At 47.6% G+C, this 25,048-nt stretch overlaps 2 protein-coding genes across 7 annotated transcripts in view; one reads left to right on the top strand and one right to left on the bottom strand.

Annotated features, from left to right (window-relative positions):
- CFAP77 (cilia and flagella associated protein 77) overlaps positions 1-6,966 on the bottom strand; it is a 152,051-nt gene extending 145,085 nt beyond the window's left edge. For both annotated transcript variants that reach the window (XM_070380102.1, XM_070380103.1), the window contains exon 1: positions 6,682-6,966. In XM_070380102.1, coding sequence (XP_070236203.1) covers positions 6,682-6,876 — 195 coding nt within the window. In that variant the 5' untranslated portion in view covers positions 6,877-6,966. The remainder of the gene's footprint in view (positions 1-6,681) is intronic.
- Positions 6,967-11,737: 4,771 nt separating this feature from the next.
- Positions 11,738-25,048, top strand: part of TTF1 (transcription termination factor 1) — a 32,108-nt gene continuing 18,797 nt past the window's right edge. For 3 of the 5 annotated variants that reach the window (XR_011465951.1, XR_011465952.1, XM_014480456.2), the window contains exons 1-5: positions 11,738-11,791; positions 17,015-18,039; positions 21,367-21,587; positions 23,014-23,199; positions 24,346-24,424. Coding sequence is in view for 3 of the 5 variants with exons in the window: in XM_014480456.2 (XP_014335942.2) it covers positions 17,033-18,039; positions 21,367-21,587; positions 23,014-23,199; positions 24,346-24,424 (1,493 nt within the window). In the remaining 2 variants the exon portion in view is untranslated. Of the gene's footprint in view, positions 11,792-14,537; positions 14,720-17,014; positions 18,040-21,366; positions 21,588-23,013; positions 23,200-24,345; positions 24,425-25,048 lie in introns of those variants that run through there. The other 2 variants (XM_070378779.1, XM_070378778.1) reach the window with 2 other exon arrangements.

Here is a 25,048-nt window from a genome sequence, read left to right on the forward strand (position 1 = left end):
GGAATCGCCCAGCCTCAGAAGCCCATCGAGGTCTGAGCTTGCTTCCAACCCCCTCAGTCTGTGATTTATTTACTGCAGGGCCAGCACAAACACAAAATCAACTCAAATCATACCTAACAAGTTAGGGTCTCCATATAGAACACGTTTAATTGAGTTGCCTTCCCATTATACTTTTTAAACAGTTAAAGGTGCGTTTTGGGGTTTTTATAAGGTGCATTTTCTTAACAAGCGGTTTGAGTGAGACACTTTATGAGAACGCATGCCACTGGAAACAGATGACCAACTTAAGAACCACTGCAATAGGAAATACGGGCTTGAAATCTCCACAGGGCCAGTCCTAAATCGAGAAAACTCTGTCTTTCAAATACAGGAAAAATGGCCTAAATTCTACAAGTGAGCAGCACGTGAGCCTGGAAGGTTCTGGAAGGTGCTGGAAACGACTGCTGACTTGTCCATACAGGACTCAGAATTCTTCCTAGAGGAACAGCCTTAGTGCCAGCAATCTGAGAGTTTAGAAAGGGGCTGGGTTCATCCTGGGGAACCCAAATTCCTGAGGTTTGAGAGCTAAAGGCTCCTTCTTTAGAGGGACAAAGAGGAAGGCAGGTCTCAAGCAGAGCTGCCTCCGCCCTAACCTGCGCCCCCTACCATGATGGTAAAAAGCCTGAGAGAGAGCAAGTCTGCTTTCTGAAACAGCCATAGGACCGGGCACTGCTTACAGCCCCTGCTCGCTCACCCTGATCACCAAAGATGTGCCTGGGTGCCAGGAAGCCAGAAGTTTTGATTTAAAAGAAGAGGGGGAAAAAAAAGGAGGAAGAGAAAAGAAAAAAAGGACCGAGAGAGAAAGAGTTCCAGGGATGAATGAGCCCACAGCTTTCCCTGGAAAAATAAAAGCTTCCCACCAGCTGGCTGAGACTGTCATTAGGATGGTGGTGGAATTTCAGTCCCCTTCCTCATGCTGTATTTTCCCCAGTTACTCTGTAAATTGAATGTAAAAGCATCTGAACAATCAGAGGCACATTGTCTTCAGTGCAGAAGTGGAATGTAACACTGTCACGCTTTACTCGATCATGAAAAAGACCCTGACCTGCACTGGGGTGTTCCCCCGACTGTGGGTCTGCCATCCTCTTTGCATCTGTCTCTACCTACGTGTTGACGTTCACCAGCATCAACACTTATTAGAGATGTTACGTTCCTAGTGTGGTTGCCTAATTTCGTCAAGCACCCAGTTTGAACACACTGGCTCTAAATAAATGCTTCCTCGTGATGACGATAACTACGATCCCAGCGCTGGTGCCAAGGCTGAGGAACTAGAACTCTGTTGGGGTTGGGGTGGAAATCTGCGAACACTCAGGATCTGAGGAGGGTGGAATCAAACAGCCCTGGAAGGCTTGGTTTCTCCTAGTCTCCACCCCCACCCCAGGACCAGAATCTACCTTTTCGCCCTTCAAGGTCCAGTTTCAGAACTTTTCCTCTATAAAGCCTCTTAAGTCCTGCTCAGGGTTTCCTCCTCCCAAATCTGAACCCATCCAGGTAGTGCAGAAACTTGAAACTTACAAGGGGTGACCTATGACATTGCCTGTCTCATTATTATCTGTGCACACACACAAATATACATGTGTTACACACGTATATACACATATACGAAGCAAACCAAACAGATCTCGCCTGCCTCTCCAGAGCGACAGAAGATTCAAGGCTGTCAGCGGAGCAAACCAAACAGTCTCTCCCCATAATTGTATTGACAGAATATCAGCTGAGTTCGGCTGGCAGGAAGGGTGTATACACATATATACAACACACACACACGTATATATGCCATACATATGAAATACACATATATATGTGGACAGAGGTGCCTGGCGAGCCACCTATGGAATGCATGGGGTTGCAAGAGAGTTGGACGTGACTCAGCGACTAAACAGCAACAACAATAAGTGCATAAATATATATATTCCATCCCTGTAGCTGAATAATTAACTCCTTGCAGGCAAAAGCTGAGCCCTGAATTTGCCTCTATGCCCTCAACAGAGCTTAGCATGGTGCTGAGTACTTCATGGACATTCAGTAAATATTTCTTGACTCTGAACAAATCCCAAGAAATTAGTAGAGTTCACTCTGAAAGGCATGTTGTGTGAAACAGTAATGGAATCAGACTCATTGGTGAACATCTTTTGACTACCTGCTGTATAGGTACATAACCAATCCGGGTCGTCACTCATTAGCTAATCATGTATTGTGGCCAAAAAGAGCACGGGACTGGAGGCTAGGTGATGTAAGTCTCACCCCATTTTGGTGAGCAGGTCAGGGTAGCGCCTTGGGCAAGTCTCTTCCCTCCTCTGAGCCTTAAGATCCTCAAAAAAAAAAAAAGAATTGGACTAGATGGCTGTAAGCCTCCTTCCAGCCCCCAAATGATGTGATTCTGTAACTCTATCTTACAAACGCATGCACTTCTTATTTGTGACATAAACCCCCACAGAAAAACAAAGTCGGTGATAAATTATGAAAAAATCGGGTGCCGTGATCATTTGCACTCTCTAAGGATGCTCAGTTCAATAAATTCCACCCCTACACCTCGCCTGCCTCTCCAGGGCGACAGAAGATTCAAGGCTGTCAGCGAAGCAAACCAAACAGTCTCTCCCCATAATTGTATTGACAGGCTATCAGCTGAGTTCGGCTGGCAGGAAGGGTGAACCCTGACAGGTTCTGTGAAGGAGCCTTGAAGGCTATTGGAGCAGGATCCTATGTTGAGTCACAGAGTTCTGGCGGAATGAGAATCGAGCAGGGAGAAGCTGGCTTCTTTCTCTATTTAATTTTATTCTTCCCAGAGAATCACATTTGAAGGAAAACTGGCTCACGTCACTTTATACAATAGAATAGGAGCCCTTTCTAGTGGAAAATATTTACTTCTTCTTGGGGGCCACATGAAAACATGGGGTTGATTCAACCAGCCCCACTCAATAGCCGGTTGGCTTGGTTTTAAATGAGGCAAACGGTTGCTGAGCATTTGCTGATAAAATATCTGCTTGGATGTCTGAGGTTTTCACTTTTCACTTGCTTACGGTGGCATCTTGCAGACACATTCTTGAATAACTGATATGCGTACGTCCCGGGAAATTCCATGGGTGTGAAACAGCACTGTTGTGTTTGTTCAAGGCAGTGTGCTGCATTTTAAATGAAAAAAAGCCCTGATCCTATTCACTGGAGAAAACAATCTGAGCAACAACACCCCCAGTTTCGGGGGAGTAAATGACTATAGCTATGGTGTTACATTCTCCCAGTATAGACAACAGCCTTCAGGTTCACAGTGAGACAAAACCCAAATATATCTCAGTTCCAACCATCCTCCCGCAGACACCCCGGGCAGAGGGTACTCCCGCCTCTGCTGCACACTGAGAAAGCGCACAGAAAGGAGGGCCTGAAAATCTGGGTTCGTGAAACTGACATGCCACAGTGAAGAAATCCACAAGCCATGCCTCGACAGAAAGTTCAGCAATATATTATTTTTGAAAAGATTTTGTTTTTAAAGGCTCCGCCATCTTGGACACTTTCAATCTTCTCCTTTCCTTGAGAACTGAAACCCTCCCTCCCCAAGTTTTTTCATAATTTAAATTTTCTTTAAAATAGAGGAAGCTGTTTGGAGTTTGAAGTGGTAAGAGGAGAGCTGCCCTGGGAGCCAGTGAACGTCACTTCTGCCCTGAGTCCCGCCAGAACCTGGCACAAAGAGCCTGCCACACAGCCCCAGCATGCCCAGGGCAGGAGAGGTCTGGAGAAGGCAACAGTCAAGGCTGCGCCTCAGGCTCGGTGTTTCTGCAACTTTTACTTAGGTCAGGTTTTGGTAGAAAATCTGGCAGCAGAGGTCAGTATTGAAATGTGGACATAATCTTAACTGCTACTGAAAGTACCTTCAGTTCAGTTCAGTTCAGTTCAGTAGCTCAGTCGTGTCCAACTCTGCGACTCCATGGACTGCAGCACGCAAGGCCTCCCTGTCCATAACCAACTCCCGGAGTTTACTCATACTCATGTCCATAGAGTCGGTGATGCCATCCAGCCATCTCACCCTCTGTCAGTACCTTAGGGCCCATAAAAAACTGGAGGGAGCATATATGAAACGAGTTGCCAGTCCAGGTTCGATGCACGAAACTGGATGCTTGGGGCTGGTGCACTGGGACGACCCAGTGGGATGGTACGAGGAGGGAGGAGGGAGGAGGGTTCAGGATGGGGAACACGTGTATACCGGTGGCGGATTCATGTTGATATATGGCAAAACCAATACAATATTGTAAAGTTAAAAAAATAAAATATAAAATTAAAAAAAATGACGTTTAAAAAAAAAAAACTGGAGGGAGGAAAGAAAGAAGTCCAGCTGCCCCAACGAGACAAGCTGGGCACAGTCACCAGGACGCCCCCTGCCGCTCAAGCCCCGTCCCTGCTGGCTCTGTGTCTCAGGCCCTGAAGACAGAACCCCCACACGTAGGCCAGTGACTCCTGTACATTTTCCAACCCAAAGTTCAGCTTCAGGAAATAGGACTGAATGTCTGGAAGCTGTGCAGCTAGCGCCATCCAGAGGCCAAATGCTGTCTTTCTTGATACGCAGTACAAGCAAAAGGGAAAAGGCACAGGAATTTTTACCTATAGATGTATATTATACATGTTTGTTGCTGTTGTTTAGTTGCTAAGCTGTGTCTGACTTTTTTGCAATCCCATGGACTGTAGCCTGCCAGGCTCCTCTGTCCATGGGATATCCCAGGCAAGAATACTGGAGTGGGCTGCCATTTCCTTCTCCAGGGGATCTTCCTTCATTCCTAGGGAGGGAACCTTTGTCTCCTGCTTGGCAGGTGGATTCTCTGTCACTGAGCCACCTGGGAAGCTCATTATATACATACACATGTATGTATGACACAATATACATACACATGTATATTGTACATACATGTGCGCATACATATGCAAAACATACGTGTATAATATGTATGTGTGTGCATGCTAAGTCATTTCAGTCGTGTCCGACTCTTTGTGACCCTGTGGACTGTAGCCTGCCAGTCTCTTCTGCCCATGAAATTCTCCAGGCAAGAATACTGGAGTAGACCACCACGCCCTCCTCCAGGGGATCTTCCCAATCCAGGGACTGCACCTGTGTTTCCTGCATCTACCTGCATTGGCAGGCGGACTCTTCAGCACAGCGCCACCTGTATATCTACACATCTACCTATATTGTATATGTGTCTTTATGTCTATATGGTAGCTTGGGATGGGTATCACACACTATTCATTCGCCATGGAGAATAACTCCATTGTGTTGTCTGTCCATTTTGTACTGAAGTAGGAAGGTGTTGGCCCATCAGTAACTGCTTGAGTAAAAGCAATGATCAGAGGCAGGGATGTTGATGTCCTCTTGATCCCAGAATGTCTGATCTTGATCCCATCTGTGGGAGGCACCTGTCCTCTGAGAATGGCTATTCTCACCTAGAAATAGGTGAAGAACTTTGCTCCACTTTGAGTGGCCAAAAAAGGGGAGCATATTAGATGGAAGAGTGCCCAGTGAAACAAGCCAGCTTCTCCCAGCTGCTGGCCCAGGAACATAACAATAGTTTGAAGAAGGCAAGAGGAGAAAGTCAAGGTTTTCAAAGGAGCCAATTAACTCAGCTCATCTTACTACGATGTTAAGATAGCCTAGGTTCCCTGTACCAAAAACAAACAAACAAACAACAACCAAAACCTCTGAGCTCTGAGCAGCTCCTGGCGTTCAGATAAATAATTGCTATTGAATCCACGGTTATTACCTGCGCCTTCCACCTCCAGCGTCTGGGGAGCTGCGCGCATTTTTAAAGGCACACTGCCCTCCAGTGGCGCAAGGTAAAATTGCATGACCTGCTTTCCTAGCGCCAAACTTCAACTTGACTTTCCTGGCGCCCTCATCCCGGGAAGGCGCGTGGATGCCACGGCGTTGGGTTATCACTAGCCTGGAAACTTGACTAACGCGAGCGGGCTTGCGATCAAAGGGGAGGCGAACTCTTTGGAAACTGCGCCTCCCTCTCGCCGGTGCCTGTGGGCCCCCCATCGCAGAGAGTTCTGTGCTTTTTGGTGGTGGGTGTGGGGACGATGCGTCGGGTCGTAATTTTGCATAAGAGTATGACCGGGTGGAAATTAACACGGAAGTGATACTTTCAGGATAGATACAGAACCCTCGTACATAACAGCAGCCCCGGCGTGCAGAAGAATTGAGGGAGGCGGCCTGCACCCTGGGAGGGCTGGCAGGTGGTAAGGACAACCAGTCTGTCACCCCTTGGGTTCATTCCGGGCGAATACATATGCAAACAGCCGCCAACGTGGAGGGCTTACCGCGCGCGTGTCGGCGGTCCTGCAGGGATTGATTACCTTATGCGATCTGCACGATCACTCCCTTGAGATCACTCCCTTGAAAGAGTTCCATTCTCGACCCACTTTGAGGATGAGGAAACTAAGGCTCAGCGAGACTACGCGGCCTGCCACTGACCGCACCAAGGCCGGAGGACGTGGAGGGGGGAGGGGTCCAGGTCTGTCTGGACCAGAGCTGGAGCTTCCAACGCCGCGCTCGGGCGGGAGGGGTGGGACCCGGGCAGAACAGGTAGAAACCCGCGGCCCCGCGGATGCCCAGTGAGGGGACGAGCGCAAAGGGGCCAGTGGGTGTGGGGAGGGCCTCACCTTGACGATGAGCGGGTTCTGAAACATGGAATCCCGCACGACCCCCAGCCTCTCATTCTCCATGCCCGGCCGGATGTCGGCCACGGTCAGGGGCCGCCGCGGGGGTGGGCAGATCTGGCTGACCGTGCGGCGGACCGGCGGCTTCTTCTTCTTCCATCGCGTGAGGTCCTGGCAGGAGTTCCTAGCCTCTGGCATCCTGGGGGGTCGCCGTGAGTCCGCCTGCCGGCTGGATTCAGCGCGCTTCCCAGCTTGGGGGCGGGCAGCCGCGGAGCTCAGAGCGGGTGAGCCCCCAGTCCCGGGACGCACCACCTGGACCCCGGGGGGGGGGCTCGGACGCCGGGCTCCATCCGGAGGGAGGCGTGCCCACCTCGCAGTCCCCCGCCTCCTTGCGAGGAGAGCTAAGACCTACAAAAACCTCTCTGTAGGTTTATGAGAGGGTCTTCTGGGAGCCTCGCTGTGGATTTGAAAAGGGGAGAAAATCATGACCACCCCTTAAGGAAAAATGGAACCGCCCGTCTCCGTGGCGACGGGACGCCAACGGCGCTGGAAAGGAGCAGGTCGATTGACTTACAGGAAACTTACTGGCGGCCACCTAATTGGACCTGTTTCGGAGTTTTCTTACTCGAGGAAAACTCAGGAATCACCACAGGGCTACGGATCTAGCTGAAGTCTACACAGATTTTAAAAGCGACGGATTTCTAGAGGACCATTTACACCTGATTTCCAAGTTAAAACACTCCCCTCCGCTCTCCACCCCTTCCCATTTTTCCCAGCGCCCCTCCCCCGTCTCCATCCCACCCCCCCGCGCCGTTCCCTCGCCACACACACACACACACACACACACACACCCCCAGGGCAGGCTGCTATGCGTTTCAGGATGAAATAGAAATTGGCATTCTAGGACTGATGTTACTGCTAATCTCAGATTAGTCGTCTTCCTGAGTCTTCTGTTTTCTTCTGTGAAATGGGTAGTGAGGAAAGTCTAGAGCTGAATGAAATCAATGGTACTCAACTTTGCGCAACAGAATAAAGAGAAGTTGAAAAATACAGACTCACTGAATCAGAATATCTGGAAATGGAATCTAGGAATCTGCATTTTAATACTCCTTCCCCTTCGGATTTTTTCTTTTTTTTTTTAAGTTCGAAGCTACGGAAACTTTGAAAGAAGAGTGCAATGAAAGTCTGTGTAGACTTCACCTAGATTCATTCAGTCCAGTCCAGTCGCTCAGTCATGCCCGATTCTTTGCGACCCCATGGACTGCAGTGCTCCAGGCTTCCCTGTCCATCATCAGCTTCCAGGGCTTGTTCAAACTCGTGTCCTTTGAGTCGGCGATGCCATACAACCATCTTGTCCTCTGTCGTCCCTTTCTCCTCCTGCCTTCAATCTTGCCCAGCATCAGGGTCTTTTCCAGTGAATTGGTTCTTCGCATCAGGTAGCCAAAGTACTGAAGCTTCAGCTTCAGCATCAGTCCTTCCAATGAATATTCAGCACTGATTTCCTTTAGGATTGACTGGTTAGATCTCCTTGCAGTCCAAGGGACTCTCAAGAGTCTTCTCCAACACCACAGTTCAAAAGCATCGATTCTTTGGCACTCAGCTGTATTTATGATCCAACTCTCACATCCATATGTGACTACTGGAAAAACCATAGCTTTGACTAGATGGACCTTTGTCGGCAAAGTAATGCCTCTACATTTTAATATGCTGTCTAGGTTAGTCATAGCTTTTCTTCCAAGGAGCAAGTGTCTTCTAATTTCATGGCTGCGGTCACCATCTGCAAGGCCTAGATTCACTGGTCCTTAGTATTTGCCCTGTTTACTTTCACACACACATACTGCCGAATCATTTTGAAAATGTCTGCAGACAGTATCATGCATTTGTGCTAAGTCGCTCAGTTGTGGCCAATTCTTTGAGACCTAACTGTAGCCCACCAGGCTCCTCTGTCCATGGGACAAGAATACTGGAGCAGGTTGCCGTGCCCTCCTCCAGGGAGACAGTATCATATTTGACCTTAAATACATGTATCTGCCAAGAATAAGGACGTTCTCTTATAGAATGCTATTATGTCTATGGATTTTAATGTGATACAGTGGTAGCTCAGAGGGTAAAGAATCTGACTGCAATGCCGGAGACTTGTGTTGCATCCCTGGGTCAGGAAGATCCCCTGGAGAAGGGAATAGCAACCCACTCCAGTATTCATGCCCACACATGGCTAGCCCATGGGGTTGGAAACAGTCGGACATGAGTGAGTGACTAACACACTCTGCAGTCCATGTGCAAAGTTGGGAATCTGTACTTTAAGAGCTGCCCTAGTAACTGCTGCACTGTTTTGGGAACCACTAGCCTGGATGTTTGGTCTGCCTTCTAGTTTCAGCCTTCTGTGGGGTCATTCACTCATCACGATCACCTTCATTAAATGTGCAAATGTCTACAAGGCTCTGGGTAAGGGGTTCACCACAGAGTTAGTTGCACAGACAACAAACCTGCACTCAGGCCTTTCACACCAACAGTGGACAACACCAGCACTGCATTTCCAGAGCAAGCCAGAATTCCAACTGCTCATCCGAGGCCTGGAGCAGCCTTTGAGTGGTGACATGTGATGGAGGAGCCTGGAGGGCTGCAGTCCATGGGGTTTCGAAGAGTCAGATACGACTGAGCGACTTCACTTTCACTTTTCACTTTCATGCATTGGAGAAGGAAATGGCAACCCACTCCATTGTTCTTGCCTGGAGACTCCCAGGGACGGGGAGCCTGGTGGGCTGCCGTCTATGGGATCGCACAGAGTCGGACACGACTGAAGTGACTTAGCATGGCCTATGTATGTATGATGCAGGCTTATGGTTTCTCTAGTCTTTGCTTTCAGGTTTTCACATATATGTACATTATGCACTTAAAAAAATATTTATTTGGCTGTGCCAGGTCTTAGTCATGGCACTGGAGTCTTTAGTTACAGCACGTGGAATCTTTAGGTGCTGGCATGTGAACTCTTAGTTGCAGCGTGTGGGATCCAGTTCCCTGACTAAGGATGGAACCAGAGCCCCCTGCACTGGAAATGCAGTGTTTTAGCGACTGGACCACGAAGGAAGTCCCTCTTGTTCATTTTTTAATCAAAGCTCACACAGAGAAGGTCAAATAGTACAGCAAGGGGTAGGCTCCTGGAGTAATGGAAAGATCACAGGTTTTAATCCTAGCTGGGGGCAATATAAGTCGCTGGGACAAGTTACATGATTGCCGGAAGAAATATCAATAACCTCAGATATGCAGATGACACCACCCTTATGGCAGAAAGTGAAGAGGAACTCAAAAGCCTCTTGATGAAAGTGAAAGAGGAGAGTGAAAAAGTTGGCTTAAAGCTCAATATTCAGAAAACTGAGATCGTGGCATCTGGTCCCATCACTTCATGGGAACTAGATGGGGAAAGAGTGGAAGAGTGTCAGACTTTGTTTTTTGGGCTCCAAAGTCACTGCAGATGGTGACCGCAGACGGTGACAGGGAGGCCTGGCGTGCTGCAGTTCATGGGGTCGCAAAGAGTCGGACACGACTGAGCGACTGAACTGAACTGAACTAGCTTTCTCAGCCCCAAGGTAAGGCTGATATCACCTAATAAAGATTCCTACAACAGCGGGTTGTTATAGGATTCAATGAGAAGTCTCGTCGCTGGTGTGGTTATGTTCACTGTGCAATAAGGCTAAAAAGTTTGCGTGGCATGCATTCTGTCTTTGACTTGATGATCTGCTTAAAACTTTACTTTTAATCATAAACTATGATTCTTCGGGACACAGTGGAAATCAAAGAATCGGAATAGATATTCGAGGCTTCTTCTAGCTCTAACTTTCACGGAAGTTCAACGTGCATCAGACCCTGCACCAGTTCACCCCTGCCAACCCCTGAGGTCACCTCCCACCTCTCCCCTGTCTTTCACGGTGCTCCCACTGCCCTGGCCTTCTTTCAGTTCCTCCAGCAACCAAGTTCAGGGCCTCCGGATCTGTTCCCAGCCTGGAACACTCTACCATCTCGATTTTTGTTCACTTTTTTCATTTCAAACTCAACGGTCACTCGTCAGTCTTCTAACCTAGCACTCACTGACCCCAGTCGTTCTCCATCACATTGCCCTGTTTTATTTTCCTTGGAGGGTAATCTGAAATTATTTTGGTTGATCTGCTTGTTCTCTGTCTTCCTCGGGTAATCTTCACCTTCCCGTTCACTCCTGGACTGTAGATCAATTCAGTTCAGTCGTTCAGTCGATTCCGACTCTTTGTGACCCCATAAATTGCAGCACGCCAGGCCTCCCTGTCCATCACCAACTCCCGGAGTTCACTCAGACTCACATCCATCGAGTCAGTGATGCCATCCAGTCATCTCATCCTCTGTCATCCCCTTCTTCTCCTGCCCCCAATCCCTCCCAGCATCAGAGTGTTTTCCAATGAGTCAGCTCTTCGCATGAGGTGGCCAAAGTACTGGAGTTTCAGCTTTAGCATCATTCCTTCCAAAGAACACCCAGGGCTGATCTCCTTGCAGTCCAAGGGACTCTCAAGAGTCTTTTCCAACACCACAGTTCAGTGTAGATGGACCTCAGCAAAAAAAACCGTTGAATACATGGCAGTGTAGGCATGAACCAGCAAGTCGACGGAAGAGCTCTGTCATCCCACTTTCTCCCCTGCCCTGTGCGTGCATGCTAAGTCACTTCAGTTGTGTCCGACTCTGTGAGACCCTATGGACCATATCCCGCCAGGCTCTTCTGTCCATGGCAATTTTCCAGGCAAGAATACTGGTGGGTGGCCATGCCTTCCTCCAGGGGATCTTCCCCACCCAGGGATCGAACCCTTGTCTCTAGAGTCTCTCACATCTCCTGCATTGGCCCGCAGGTTCTTTACCACGAGCGCCACCTGGGAAGCCCCTCCCCTGACGCACCCAACTCCCAAAGATCGCGGTAGGAAACAAAACCTGCAGAAAACAAAGGCCTAAGAATCACAGCCCGGAGCAGGCCGGCATGCTGTCATAGCAACGCGTTGCCGGAGGGCGGGCCGGAAGTGACGCACGACGATATCCGCTTCCACGACACCGGCACTTCCGGATTGGAAGGCGAGGGGACGACGCGTTTGGCCCGTAGGTGAGAGTGCTTTTCAGTTGTTCCGGTTTTTTTCCCCCAGTGATCGTGTCTGAACCAAGCTGTTTATGGCCGCTTGTCTTCATCTACCCAGAGGCCTGCGTTGGACCCAGGTCCCCAGGGATGGACGTGGTGCCTGTTTTCTCGCAGCCGCTCCAGGCCCTTCCACGCGGGAACTTTCGTTGTTGTTTGTTTTTTTTTTCCCTATCAGCCCCGGAATGCCCGTCCCGGGGCCGAGCGGGGTCTTCATGGAACCCCAGAGTGGGGAGGGAATCCGGGACCAGGCTTGGGCACATCCCTGCAAGACAGGAAGTGGTCTATTCTGAATATAAATAGGGATAAATGCATATAAATAGGGATGCTGCTGCTGCTGCTAAGTCGCTTCGGTCGTGTCCGACACTGTGTGACCCAATAGACGGCAGCCCACCAGGCTCCCCCGGCCCCTGGGGTGAACAAGGAGTGGGTTGCCATTTCCTTCTCCAATGCATGAAAGTGAAAAGTGAAAGTGAAGTCGCTCAGTCGTGCCCGACTCTTCGCGACCCCATGGACTGCAGCCCACCAGGCTCCTCCGTCCATGGGATTTTCCAGGCAAGAGTACTGGAGTGGGTTGCCATTGCCTTCTCATAAACAGGGATAAATGCGTATAAGTAGGGATAAATGCATATCCAGGGAACCGTTTAGGAAACAAGCAGGACGAGGAGACCGTAGCTCTTAGGTGGCCGGTTACATCCCTCCAGAGCTAAGTGCCGGAAACAGCTGGATTGTTGAGAAACCCTGTAAGGAGGAGGCGGGACCCAGGAGGAATTAGAGGAAGTGATTTTCAAACTTAAGACTAGTTACAGCGCAGAAAGGTAACGCAGAGGGAAATGCATTCCTGGGAGAATGAGGTGCTTGTGTAAATCCCCTGATAAACATATGGTATATTCTGGGGACATAAAGAAAACAGGATGTCTGAAACCCACAGAAAAACGAGAGGTGGAGAGGTGGTCTTGGACCAGACTAAATCATAAAGGGAATGGTAGATGTGTAAGGATTTGGGATTCTGTCTTAAGAACAATGGAGAGGCCAAAAAAAAAAATGGTTTTTAGTGGGGAAGTGACCCTATATATAAAAGGTTGTGCTAAGTTCAAGAAACCAGGAGGAGCAACATACAAGGTATTTACCAAAAAGAAAGAAACGGATGGAAGGTAAATGAATATTTAAAAGAATTATCTGCTCTGTTCATTGTTATTAAGAGAGCTCGAGAGAATTCTCTGGTGGTCCAGTAGTTAGGACACCATGCTTGCACTACAGGGGACACGGGTTTGATCCCTGGTCAGGGTGGCTCAGCTGGTAAAGAGTCCACATGCAATGTGGGAGACCTGGGTTCAATTCCTGGGTTGGGAAGATCCCCTGGAGAAGGAAAAAGGCTATGCATTCCAGTATTCTGGCCTGGAGAATTCCATGGGCTGTATAATCCATGGGGTCAAAAGAGCTGGATGGGACTGAGCGACTTTCACTTTCAGGGAAGTAAGATCCCACAAGTTGTGTGGTGTGGCAAAAAAAAAAAAGAAGTTTTGTTGTGAAAGGGAGGAAAGAGAATAGCTGGATGGGACTTTGGGATTGGAGGATAGTGGCATCCTTGTGTTTTAAGTTAGAAAATAGTCTGAAGATTGTTGGACATTGCTAGAAGGGATCCAGTGCAGGAGGCAGAAGGGGAGAGACTGGTTAGCTGATGGATCACCATCGCTCTGAGGAGGAGGAGGAGGAGGAGGTTGGATCCAGCACACAGGGAAGAAATGGTCTCTGACAGGAGAAGAAACACTTCCTTTGCAGCAGCAAGAGGGGAGAACAGGGCAAATGCAGGCAAACATGTTAGATTTGGGGGAACATATTTCTTAGCTAATGTGTGTAAGGCTGTGAGGTCTGAGGCAAGTTAATCTACTTCAGGTCAGAGTGAAGGATGAAATATTGTAGCTTGTTGAGCTACAAAATTCGTGTGTGCTAAATCATTTCAGTCGTGTCCAACTCTTTGCAACCCCATGGACTGTACCCCGACAGGCTCCTCTGTCCATGGGATTCTCCAGGCAAGAATACTGGAGTGGGTTGCCATGCCCTCCTCCAGGGGATCTTCCCAACCCAGGGATCGAACCGGTATCTTCTATATCTCCTGCACTGGTAGGTGGGTTCTTTACCACTAGCGCCACCTGGGGAGATTTGAAATAACCATTTCAAGAAGAGTAGGCAAGTGAGCCTTCTGGAGCACTGCTGTTCTCAGAAAACGTAAGAACACAAGCCACGTGTGTCATTTAGAATTTGCTAGTAGCTACATTAAAAAATAAAAAGGAAAGATAAGTAGGAATGCACATACTGAACGATATCCAAACCATCATTTCATCGTGAAAGCAATAAACAGCAGTTATGGGTGAGCTCTTTCTCTGTCTCTGTTGCACGTCTTTGAAATGCAGTATGTATTTACGCTTAGACGCAGTTTGGCCTAACCACGTTTAAGTACTCAGCAGCCTCGTGTGGCTCGTGGCTGCCGTATTGGACAGCACAGAACTAGAGAGACAGGGCTCAGTTGCTGGTCACTGCTCAGGTCCCAGCTGTCGTAAGCAGCCAAGGGCTTAAAGCAGTGCCCATCTGCCCAGTTGTGAGTTTTTTCCTCCAACTGTTCTTAACAGTTCCAGAGCAACCAAAGAGAAAGCATTAATTCATTCTCAAAACGTGTTTATTGGATTCCTCCCGTGAACCAGGCACTGCTAGACGCTGGGGCTCTGGTAGTGGAGGAGACAGCCAAAGCCCGCTGGGCCCTCTCTGAACAGGCCATCGAGTTGCAGCCGTTACACTGCTTACAGCTGAGGTCTCAGAGAGTCAGAGATGGGTGTCCATGTGTCTGAGTGATGCCAGGACGAGAGGCCTCCACCAAAGCTCCTGGTGCCTCCGTTGAAGGTACAATCATGAGGCTGGGGATTTGGCTTTTAGTCTGATCAGTCCACATGTTTGTCGTTCCCAGACCTTCCAGCTACACAGTTCTTTTTTTTTTTTTTAATATTTGGCTGCTGCAGGGACGTTCTCCAGTTGTGGCGAGCAGGGGCTGCTCTTGGGTGCAGTGCACAGGCTTCTCATCGGGGGGCTTCTCTTGTTGCAGAGCAGAGCACGGGCTCTAGAGCGCAGACCCAGTCGCTCCGCAGCATGTGGGACCTTCCTGGACTGGGGATTGAATTCAGGTCCGCTGCATTGGTAGCGGGGACTCTTAACCACTGGACCACCAGGGAAGCCCCACAACTCTTACAGTTTCTTTACTACCTAGGAAAAAGTAGGTACCTTCTGTAGAAAATATGCATAGCATTCCGAATTGAAAGACCGTTGATACAGAGAGGTCTCCAGAATCTGTTAACTGCAAATCACAAAATGCAGATCGTAAAATACAGACACCGTGTGAGGGGCTTCCTAGGTGGTGCCAGTGATAAAAACCCCGCCTGCCAATCAACCCAGGTTTGATTCCTGGGTGGGGAAGATCCCCTGGAGGCGGGAACAACAATCCAATCCAGTGTTCTTGCCTGAAGAATCCCATGGAGGGAACAGCCTGGTGGGCTACAGTCCAGAGGGTCACAAAGAGCCGGACACAAGCACAGTGACTTAGCACTCATGCACCTTCGGTGTGAGAAGGAGGAGGGCTACGCAGAGGTCACTTTGATGTTTGAACCCTGTAAACATACTTCCTACTTACAGAGAAGTAAAGTCTTAAAAATTGAAACCAGAAGCAGTACAGAGCAAGGAGAGTTAGAAGACATGTTTGTAAAATTATATTTTTAACCATGTCTTTTGTGAAGTACATTTCTATTCCTGTACTTAACCTCCAGAGTGCACATGCTCTGTATAAGAACTGACTTGGAGGCCTTATTAAACTTCATTCCAACTAACTGCAGAACTTGGACTCTTCTTTGAACCACTAATAAGGCCCATTCAGCCTCTTTCTCAAAGAGGTAATCTTTTAGCTTGAGGTCAGTGGTTGCCTGCTGTCCTCGCTGTGAACCACAGCTGGGCTAAATGCTGTAAAAGAGAAATAGTTTGCTGTGAAAGTATATTGTCTGGGGAATAGACAAAGCCCAAGCAATCAGGAAAACTTTCTTTTCTGTCTTTCCCTTTTGTAGATACTTAGTACATTTATATCCTTCATTTGCTTGCTTTTAACACAAGTGAAAGCAGCCTGTGCCCTTGTTCTGCCCCTTGCTTTATAAAGTGAACTATTTAAGGCAGTCAAGTAAGCGTAGACAAAAATATAACAAACACCCCTGTACTCATTACTCCAGTTAAGAAATAAAAGACTGCAGGGACTTTCCTGGCAGTCCAGTGGTTAAGACTCTGCACTCCCACTGCAGGGAACAAGGGTGGATCCCTGGTTACAGAACTGAAATCCCACATGCCGTCATAGGGCGTGGCCTAAAAAAAAAAAGGAAGAGAAAGAAAAATTTACAGATATGAGAGAAGCTGGCTCTCTGCTAAGCTGCTAAGTTGCTTCAGTCGTGTCCGACTCTGTGTGACCCCATAGACGGCAGCCCACCAGGCTCCCCCGTCCCTGGGATTCTCCACGCAAGAACACTGGAGTGGGTTGCCATTTCTTTCTCCAATGCATGAAAGTGAAAAGTGAACGTGAAGTCGCTCAGTCCTGTCTGACTCTTAACAACCCCATGGACTGCAGCCTATCAGGCTCCTTCGTCCATGGGAGTTTCCAGGCAAGAGTGCTGGAGTGGGGTGCCATTGCCTTTTCCGAGCTGGCTCTCTACTTGTCCCTAATCCCTGATTTGCCAGTTTACTGTGTTTATAGTTTTGCCACATATATATCCATTCAGAAAAGATACATGAAACTGTTTTTTTGTGTTTTAAATGTAATATATTTGGTTGTTATTTAGTCTGACTCTTTGCAAACCCATGGACCATAGCCCACCAGGCTCCTGTGTCCATGGGATTTCCCAGGCAAGGATACTGGGTGTGTTGCCATTCCCTTCTCCAGGGCCAGAGCGTTGTTCTCAGCTAACTGGTTTTTCTTCCTATATCATAAAGGCAATGGAAGCAGACAAGTGAATTATAGTGAGGTTGCTGTGCATTTAGAATAATAGGACATTTATAATCATGACTCCAGGCTTATCGTTTGTCATGCAATTTCATCTTTCTGTGATTTTGTTTTCTTTATTCTGAGGCTAATGTATAAAATGCTCTGCAAAAATAGACTGTGTTGTTAAGTTCCCCTACAGGAGTAAAATGGAAAGAGAATCAAGCAGCTTAGAAACCCAAACTCCCATTTTCGTGAAGAAAAAGGCTAAGCATTCTAAACATAAGGACAGACATCGGAGGCATTCCCAGGAGAGTTTCAGAGCCGCCCCCCTGGCAAACGAGCAGTGTGACATAACAAAGAGTAAAAAAAAGAGAAAGGCCAGCCAGCGTCTCGTTTCTTCTCCTTTGAAGATATCAGAAATCTGCGATGAGACTGAAATGGCCACATCTAAACCCAAAAAGAAGAAAAAGAGAAGAAAAAGTGCTTCGGGAGTCGACGAGGAAACAGGTGTTGCGTACATCCTGGTGGATAAAGAAAATATTGAGAACACACCTTTCAGAAGCGATGTGGACGTCGTTTACGTTGATGCGAGCAAGGAGCAGAAGTCGACAGAACGGCCTGAAGTAGACGAACCCCATTCAGGTACTAAGCCACGTGAAAACACGTCCGAGGAGCTGCACAGTGAAGTTCGGAAGAAGAAGAAGAAGAAAAAGCATAAAAAACGTCAGAGGGAAGTTGAATCCTGGGATGCTGTCCAGGAAAGTCCGGGTGCAAGCATCGCCCTGCCCAGGGCAGCCTCCCAGGAGCAGGAACCGCAGCCTCAAGTGGACCAAGAAGAGGGAATCGTGCAACTCTCAATGTCTGCGGGTCACAGCAAGTCCAGGAAAAGGAAGAGGAAGCATCCAGATCCCCCAGAATTCGAGGCCTTGGCTGCGCCCGAGAGGGCCCAGAGTGTGTACTCGGAGGGATCCCGAGTAGCCGACGAGGTCGAGACTTCAGGAGGCAGTCAGGATTCCAGCGGCCTCAAGAAAAAGTCTAAGAAAAGGAAGCGAAGATCTCTTGAGAGCACCGTGGAGCCTGGTGATTTTTCAGTGCCCAGGAGGAGCTCTGAGGACATGCCTCTTGATTCCCTGGAAGGTACCTTGGTTGAAGGAAGTGCGAAACCCAGGCGACAAGAGGAGAATCCCCAGGCCTGTTCCAAAAAGGTGCAGAGGTAACATGATGGTGTACGTCTTGTGTGTGAATCCTGCCTGTGACCTCTTTGTTTAGCCGAGCTATAGTGAGTGCTAGAAATCATGAAGAGGTGGACCATCCGGGTGTAGAGTGACGTGCGGAACTAACTGCATAACTTGTCAGGGACCTTCCTTTCTTCATGTATATAATAAGGCAGTTAGATTCTGTTTTCATGAGAACTATTTTTTTTTTTTACTTTTGTATTCAGTTCAGTCACTCAGTCGTGTCCGACTCTGCGACCCCATGAACCGCAGCACGCCAGGCCTCCCTGTCCATCACCAACTCCCGGAGCCCACCCAACCTATGTCCATTGAGTCAGTGATGCCATCCAACCATCTCATCTTCTGTCTTGCCCTTCTCCTCCTGCCCTCAATCTTTCGCAGGATCAGGGTCTTTTCAAATGAGTCAGCTCTTCACATCAGGTGGCCAAAGTATTAGGAGTTTCAGCTTCAACATCAGTCCTTCCAATGAACACCCAGGACTGATCTTTAGGATGGACTGGTTGGATCTCTTTGCAGTCCAAGGACTTTCAAGAGTCTTCTCCAACACCACAGTTCAAAAGCATGAATTATTCAGCGCTCAGCTTTCTTTATAGTCCAACTCTCACATCCATACATGACCACTGGAAAAACCATAGCCTTGACTAGACAGACCTTTGTTGGCAAAGTAATGTCTCTGCTTTTTAATATGCTATCTAGGTTGGTCATAACTTTCCTTCCAAGGAGTAAGCATCTTTTAATTTCATGGCTGCAATCACCATCTGCAGTGATTTTGAAGCCCAGAAAAATAAAGTCACCCACTGTTTCCACTGTTTCCCCATCTATTTGCCATGAAGTGATGGGACCGGATGCCATGATGTTAGTTTTCTGAATGTTGAGCTTTAAGCCAACTTTTTCACTCTCCTCTTTCACTTTCATCAAGAGGCTCTTTAGTTCTTCTTCACTTTCTGCCATAAGGGTGGTACCATCTGCATATCTGAGGTTATTGATATTTCTCCCGGCAATCTTGATTCCAGCTTGTGTTTCCTCCAGCCCAGCGTTTCTCATGATGTACTCTGCATAGAAGTTAAAAAAAAGCAGAGTGACAATATACAGCCTTGACATACTCCTTTTCCTACTTGGAATCAGTCTGTTGTTCCATGTCCAGTTCTAACTGTTGCTTCCTGACCTGCATACAGGTTTCTCAAGAGGCAGGTCAGGTGGTCTGGTATTCCCATCTCTTGAAGAATTTTCCACTGTTTATTGTGATCCACACAGTCAAAGGCTTTGGCATAGTCAATAAAGCAGAAATAGATGTTTTTCTGGAACTCTCTTGCTTTTTTGATGATCCAGCGGATGTTGGCAATTTGATCTCTGGTTCCTCTATCTTTTCTAAAACCAGCTTGAACATCTGGAAGTTCATGGTTCACATATTGCTGAAGCCTGGCTTGGAGACTTTTGAGCATTATTTTACTAGCGTGTGAGATGAGTGCAATTGTGCGGTAGTTTGAGCATTCTTTGGCATTGCCTTTCTTTGGGATTGGAATGAAAACTGACCTTTTCCAGTCCTGTGGCCACTGCTGAGTTTTCCAAATTTGCTGACATATTGAGTGCAGCACTTTCACAGCATCATCTTTCAGGAATTGAAATAGCTCCACTGGAATTCCATCATCTCCACTAGCTTTGTTCGTAGTGATGCTCCCTAAGGCCCACTTGACCTCACATTCCAGGATGTCTGGCTCTAGGTGAGTGATCACACCGTCGTGATTATCTGGGTCGTGAAGATTTTTTTAGTACAGTTCTTGAGTGTATTCTTGCCACCTCTTAATATCTTCTGCTTCTGTTGGGTCCCTACCATTTCTGCTTCTTTCTTAATACCTTCTGCTTCTAATTAGGTCCGTACCATTTCTTTTGTATTGGGTGTAGCCAATTAACAACGTTGTGATAGTTTCAGGTGAACAGTGAAGGGACTCACCCCTTACATATACATGTATTCATTCTCCCCCAAATTGCACACGCCCCTCCCCCGCCCCCCCCACCTCCAGGCGGCCACGTAACACTGAGCACAGTTGCTTGTGCTATGCAGTAGGTCCTTGTTGTTTATCCATTTTAAATATAGCAGTGTGTGCTTGTCCATCGCAACCCAGCAACTATTCCTTCCTCCCATCTTCCCCCCTTTCCCCCGCCCCGCCACCACAACCCTAAGTTCCTTCTTTATGTCTCTGACTCTCTGGCTCTGAAATTCTATGCATAAGTTTAAAAGGCATTTTAAGACCCCAAAGTTACCTTTGTCTATATGCACATGGATAGGAGAAAGGATTAGAGGACTTAGAATGTTACTGGAGCTGAAGAAAACTTCAATTAGGGTTCTCCCAAATAAAAGAAGTTTGGATATTGTTATTTACATAGTTATCGTTTAAATATGCCGGCTGATGAATAAATGCAGGAGTTTTCTTAAACCACGTTATCTGAGTTCCGGGCGCTTGGGACAGGTTTCCTCCCCATTTCCTTATCAGTGACTTTCTTCTCTTTGCTGACTAGAAGATTGTCCTGGCTTGAAGTAGAAGTTTTAAATGGCCTAGGGCCCAGCTCACATCATCCTCCGTGTCATCTCATCAGGGCATTTTAGATCACTCATAATGAGGCAGGAGTGTTCCGGGCTCCTGGTTCTTGTACTGAGCTGTGAACCTGTGAAGACTTGACCCTTTGCTCAGACAAGCGCATACAGTTTCAGTTTCATTTTTCAGTTACCTGTCTGAGCAGCTAGCTGATATAGTTGACTTCTTAGTCAACTATATCAGCTAGCTTTGGACAGCTGATTGGAAGTTTCTGGGGATGAATTAGAAAACTGTTTCTTTATACTGCAAAGGGGAAAAAATACGGCCGTTGTTAACTGTACTGAAGTAGTGGTAACTATGAAGACCCTAAATATTGACTTACCTAATTAATGACCATTATTACAGAACGTAACTCACTGAAAGAGTCCCGGAGGTGTCTTGAGTATCCATGAGCGTAGAAGAGGGCCTGGTTTATGAGGAAGTCAATGTCTGAAACAATAAAGTTGAGAAACACTAATATAAGAAGCAGTACCTTGTGGAAATAGGGCTTAGGGCTGCGTGTTTACCTTCTTGTCGGCCCCAAAGGCATATCGAGTTAGTAAAGCTGTTCAGTACATTAAAGAGTTCAGACGTCGTGGACTGAATCAACTGCAGGATCCCTGCAAGCTTTAATGTTGTCACAGTCTAAATGAGAGTCATTGTAAGAAAAGAGTCTGAAAGCCATTGGGCATGTGACCCATCGAGGTTAATCAACCCAGTTTTTCTCCATAGGTCAGAACCTACAAATGACGACGAAAGCAATTCGGCTAAAGATTCCGTAGCTAAATACTTATCTGAAGATTCGCGAGATTCCGAAGATCCGGAGGTGGACTTGGAGTCTGCAGTGAAGCAGCTGCAGGAATTCATCCCGGACATCAAGGACAGGGCTGCCACCACCATCAAGCGGATGTACCGAGATGACCTGGGGCGGTTTAAAGAGTTCAAAGCCCAGGGTGAGCTTGTGGCCTGAGCCTGAACGTTGGTCAGACGTCTTCGCTATTAATATGTGTGTAAATTGCCCGGACCTCCTTGGTGCACAAGTTCCGCTTTATAGGTTTACGGGAAGCGTCCCTTAGCTGCTTTCAGCTTCATCTCCTTCCAGAACCATCATCTGTGCTATAAAATTAGCAAAATAAAGTGCAGTGGTTTTCCTCTTTTTTGACGCAAGTTTTGGTAGGGGAGATGAGGGAAGAACAAGGCTGAAAGAACCCAGTGAACACAGATGAAGCCTCGAAGATGTGGGGAAAGAGGTTAAGTGGCTAAGAGGCTGGGAAGGATGCACCAGTGAGATTAAATGAAAATACTTGTATCAAATATCGGCTTTGATGAGATGTAATTTCCAGGGTGTTAATTGGAGGGTGAGCTGGTGGTAGTTGCCATGGTTTCAAGCATTACCTGGCTTGGTCTCCTCGTTGATTTCACTGTGTTACAAGAACCTCTCAAAAAGCCTATTGGATTTCAGAATGAACTGCAAGTGTAGGGCTTCGTGCTGCAAGTGAGTGGTATTTACTCATGACTGTCTGCCGTGTGACACCCGGTGCCACTGGTTACTGACAAAAGTAAAAGGGGGCGTTGGCCTTGTAGAATTCATCATGTTGATAAGATTAGTTTTTTAAAAAATAGACAAACTAAGCAAGAAGAACAATTCATTGAGCAGTATCTATAAAGGACCCCATTTTATTTCTGTATTTTATGCTGACATTTTTATTAGTGTGTATTTTATGAAAAGATTTTAAAAATAAGTCTGGGACCTCCTTGGCGGTCCAGTGGTCTCCTCACTTCCACTGCAGGGGGCACAGGTTCAATGCCTGGTTAGGAACTAAGATCCCACATGCCATGTGGCTTGGCCAAAAATTAAGTCTAAGAATGGGAAGGTGTACTGTGTAACGCAGTCATTAATAATGAGACTTGAGTGCTTGGAATTATGACAAGGAATAGAACGTGAGTCGCAGTGACCTTGACCCCTCCATCCCCCAAGGCCCACACACACAATACACATACGTGTTCACGTAAGCGCAAGCCAGTTGGCAGCACTGCTTTAGGGGACTGGGTGGCAGAGGAGAGTGAAGGGGGCTTCTTTTAAACTTCTGTTTCAATAGTTTGAATTTTTAATGTATGTTACTCTTAATATTTCTTTAAAGTAACTGTATAAGAAGGGATTGATGGCACAGCAGAGGTCACACTGGAGTAGGATGACCAGGGGAGACTTGGGGAGGACAGAGTGGCTTGAGCTGAACTCTTTAGGGGAGCAGATGTCCAGGGCCCAGGCGGGGGCTGCTCCCTGACCCGAGGGGAGGGGCTGATAGGCACTGTGTCATAAGTTGCTAAAGACTTAACATTGGTGCCTTTTTCTCCCCCCCATCCGCCCCCCAATCCTAGGTGTCACTATTAAATTTGGCAAGTTTTCCGTGAAGGAAAATCAGCAGTTGGAGAAGAATGTGCAAGAATTCCTGTCCCTGACGGGAATCGAGAACGCAGACAAGCTGCTGTACACAGACAGATACCCGGAGGAGAAGTCTGTGATCACCGACTTAAAGAGGAAATACGCGTTCCGAGTGCACATTGGTAAGTTTAGACCTGGGGCTCTTTGAGCCTCCACAGCCTTCCAGCCTTACATGTGTGATCACGGCGATTACTGAGCGCGGGCCCTGGCCCACCACTGCCGCAGCGTGTGGTGGCTGCTGTGTTAACAGTCCTTTTACTGCCAGCCTGTACTTCCAGGGCTTTGGAACGTGCTCACTAGCGCGTTGACAGGTATTGTAAGGAATGATCAGCTTCCGGGTTTCCTGCATGCTTACGCTCAGTCCTGTCCGACTCTCTGCTACTAGGTAACAGTTGCAGTTTGGGGTCCTCTCACAGTCCTGTACTGTGTATTTTTTTTTTTTGCATATACTGCAAAAAGCGCATCCCTCTGTGTGCCAGCATCTCCCAGGGTCTTTAAGTAGAGCCATGTGTGTGCTTGAGCTGGGACCCTCGTCCTGGAGGTATCCTTGGAAAGTCGGAGAAGGTCATGAAGCAGTATAGGTTTGGACTGAAAAAAAAATCTCTTGTGACTCCCCCGGTGGTCCAATGGCTGAGACTCGGTGCTCCTAATTCAAGGGACCTGGGTTTGATCCCTGGTCAGGGAACTAGACCCCACATGCTGCAACTGAAAGAATTTCCACGCCACGACTAAGACCTGGTGGAGACAAATTAATAATAATAATAGTAAATCTCTGTTGTATTTAAAGAGGAGGATTTCTTAGGTTTTTGTCTGGAATGCACAAAGGAAAGCAGAACAGTCAGCCCCGGCTGGGGGACCGTTTCATCTCTGGAGTGGAAAAGCAGGAGAAAGCTTATTTGCTTGGAAAAGTTTTTTGTTTTATCTTATAGAGAACTGCTGGCATGTGTCCTCCACCTCAGCCTCCCCTTCTCCTAATTCAGTGCCTGTGCCTTATGAGGTTCTTTTCATGAATTTAGTAGACCAGAAGCCAGAGAGCCTCCATACTATGCATGTAGTTTTCAGAGACCATCAAGGAAATGGGATTTTATATCAATATATCTGCTTCCCAAGACAGCTTCCTGCAGGCCATAGGAAATCCCAGCCTCCACCTGGGGTCTAGGATTGCTCGTGTAGTAAAGAGGGGCTCTCCTGGGTTTCTTTTATAATTGCAACTGCATTCCCTGCCACACTCCCGGTGTCCCTCTGACCACCATCTGTTCTGGCTTCAGGTAAGGGCATTGCCCGGCCCTGGAAACTCGTATATTATCGAGCAAAGAAGATGTTCGATGTCAACAATTACAAAGGCAGGTAAGAAAAAAACGGGAACAGGACATTTCTCTGGTCTTTGTGATAATATAAGTCAAAGGGTCCACAACAAGATGGTGAAGATTCTTGTGTGCGAAACGAGGTGTGTTGCCATGTGTATGTCTCCAAGGACCCTTTCAGGTGTCACCTCTTGAGTTAATCTTCCACAATATCCCTCTTTTAAACCCCTAGTTTTTCTTTCTGCTTTTATCTTAGCACTCGCCATGTGCTGCCTCTTGCCGTTCCTCGTGAGGTTTTCTTGGTGGCCTCCCAAGCTGTAAGCTCCTTGGGAGCCCAGACGCCCCTTCTCAGTGCAGCGTGTCTGCAGCACAGAGCCCAGTACTTTGGGTTTCCGGTGAATGTTGGAAGGTGGAGCTGAGCCACGAGTAAGGTCATCCCAGCGTGATTCAGTTGCATCAGTGCAGAGAGTTTCATGGGGCGATGGACAGTCTTTCCTTTCTTTTTTTCCTAAATAAAATACCCAATTATGGTCTGTTTCTAACACTCCAAATAAAACAAATGTAGATTGAGCCTTGGTTGTAGGTAAGCACTCTGCTTCAGAACAAAGGGATGAGCAGAAAAGCATCAGCTCCCGCCCATGAGGTTCCAGACAGCCACCAAGGGCTC

The sequence above is a fragment of the Bos mutus genome, chromosome 11 (genome assembly GCF_027580195.1).
Source record: "Bos mutus isolate GX-2022 chromosome 11, NWIPB_WYAK_1.1, whole genome shotgun sequence".
Taxonomy (NCBI): domain Eukaryota; kingdom Metazoa; phylum Chordata; class Mammalia; order Artiodactyla; family Bovidae; genus Bos; species Bos mutus.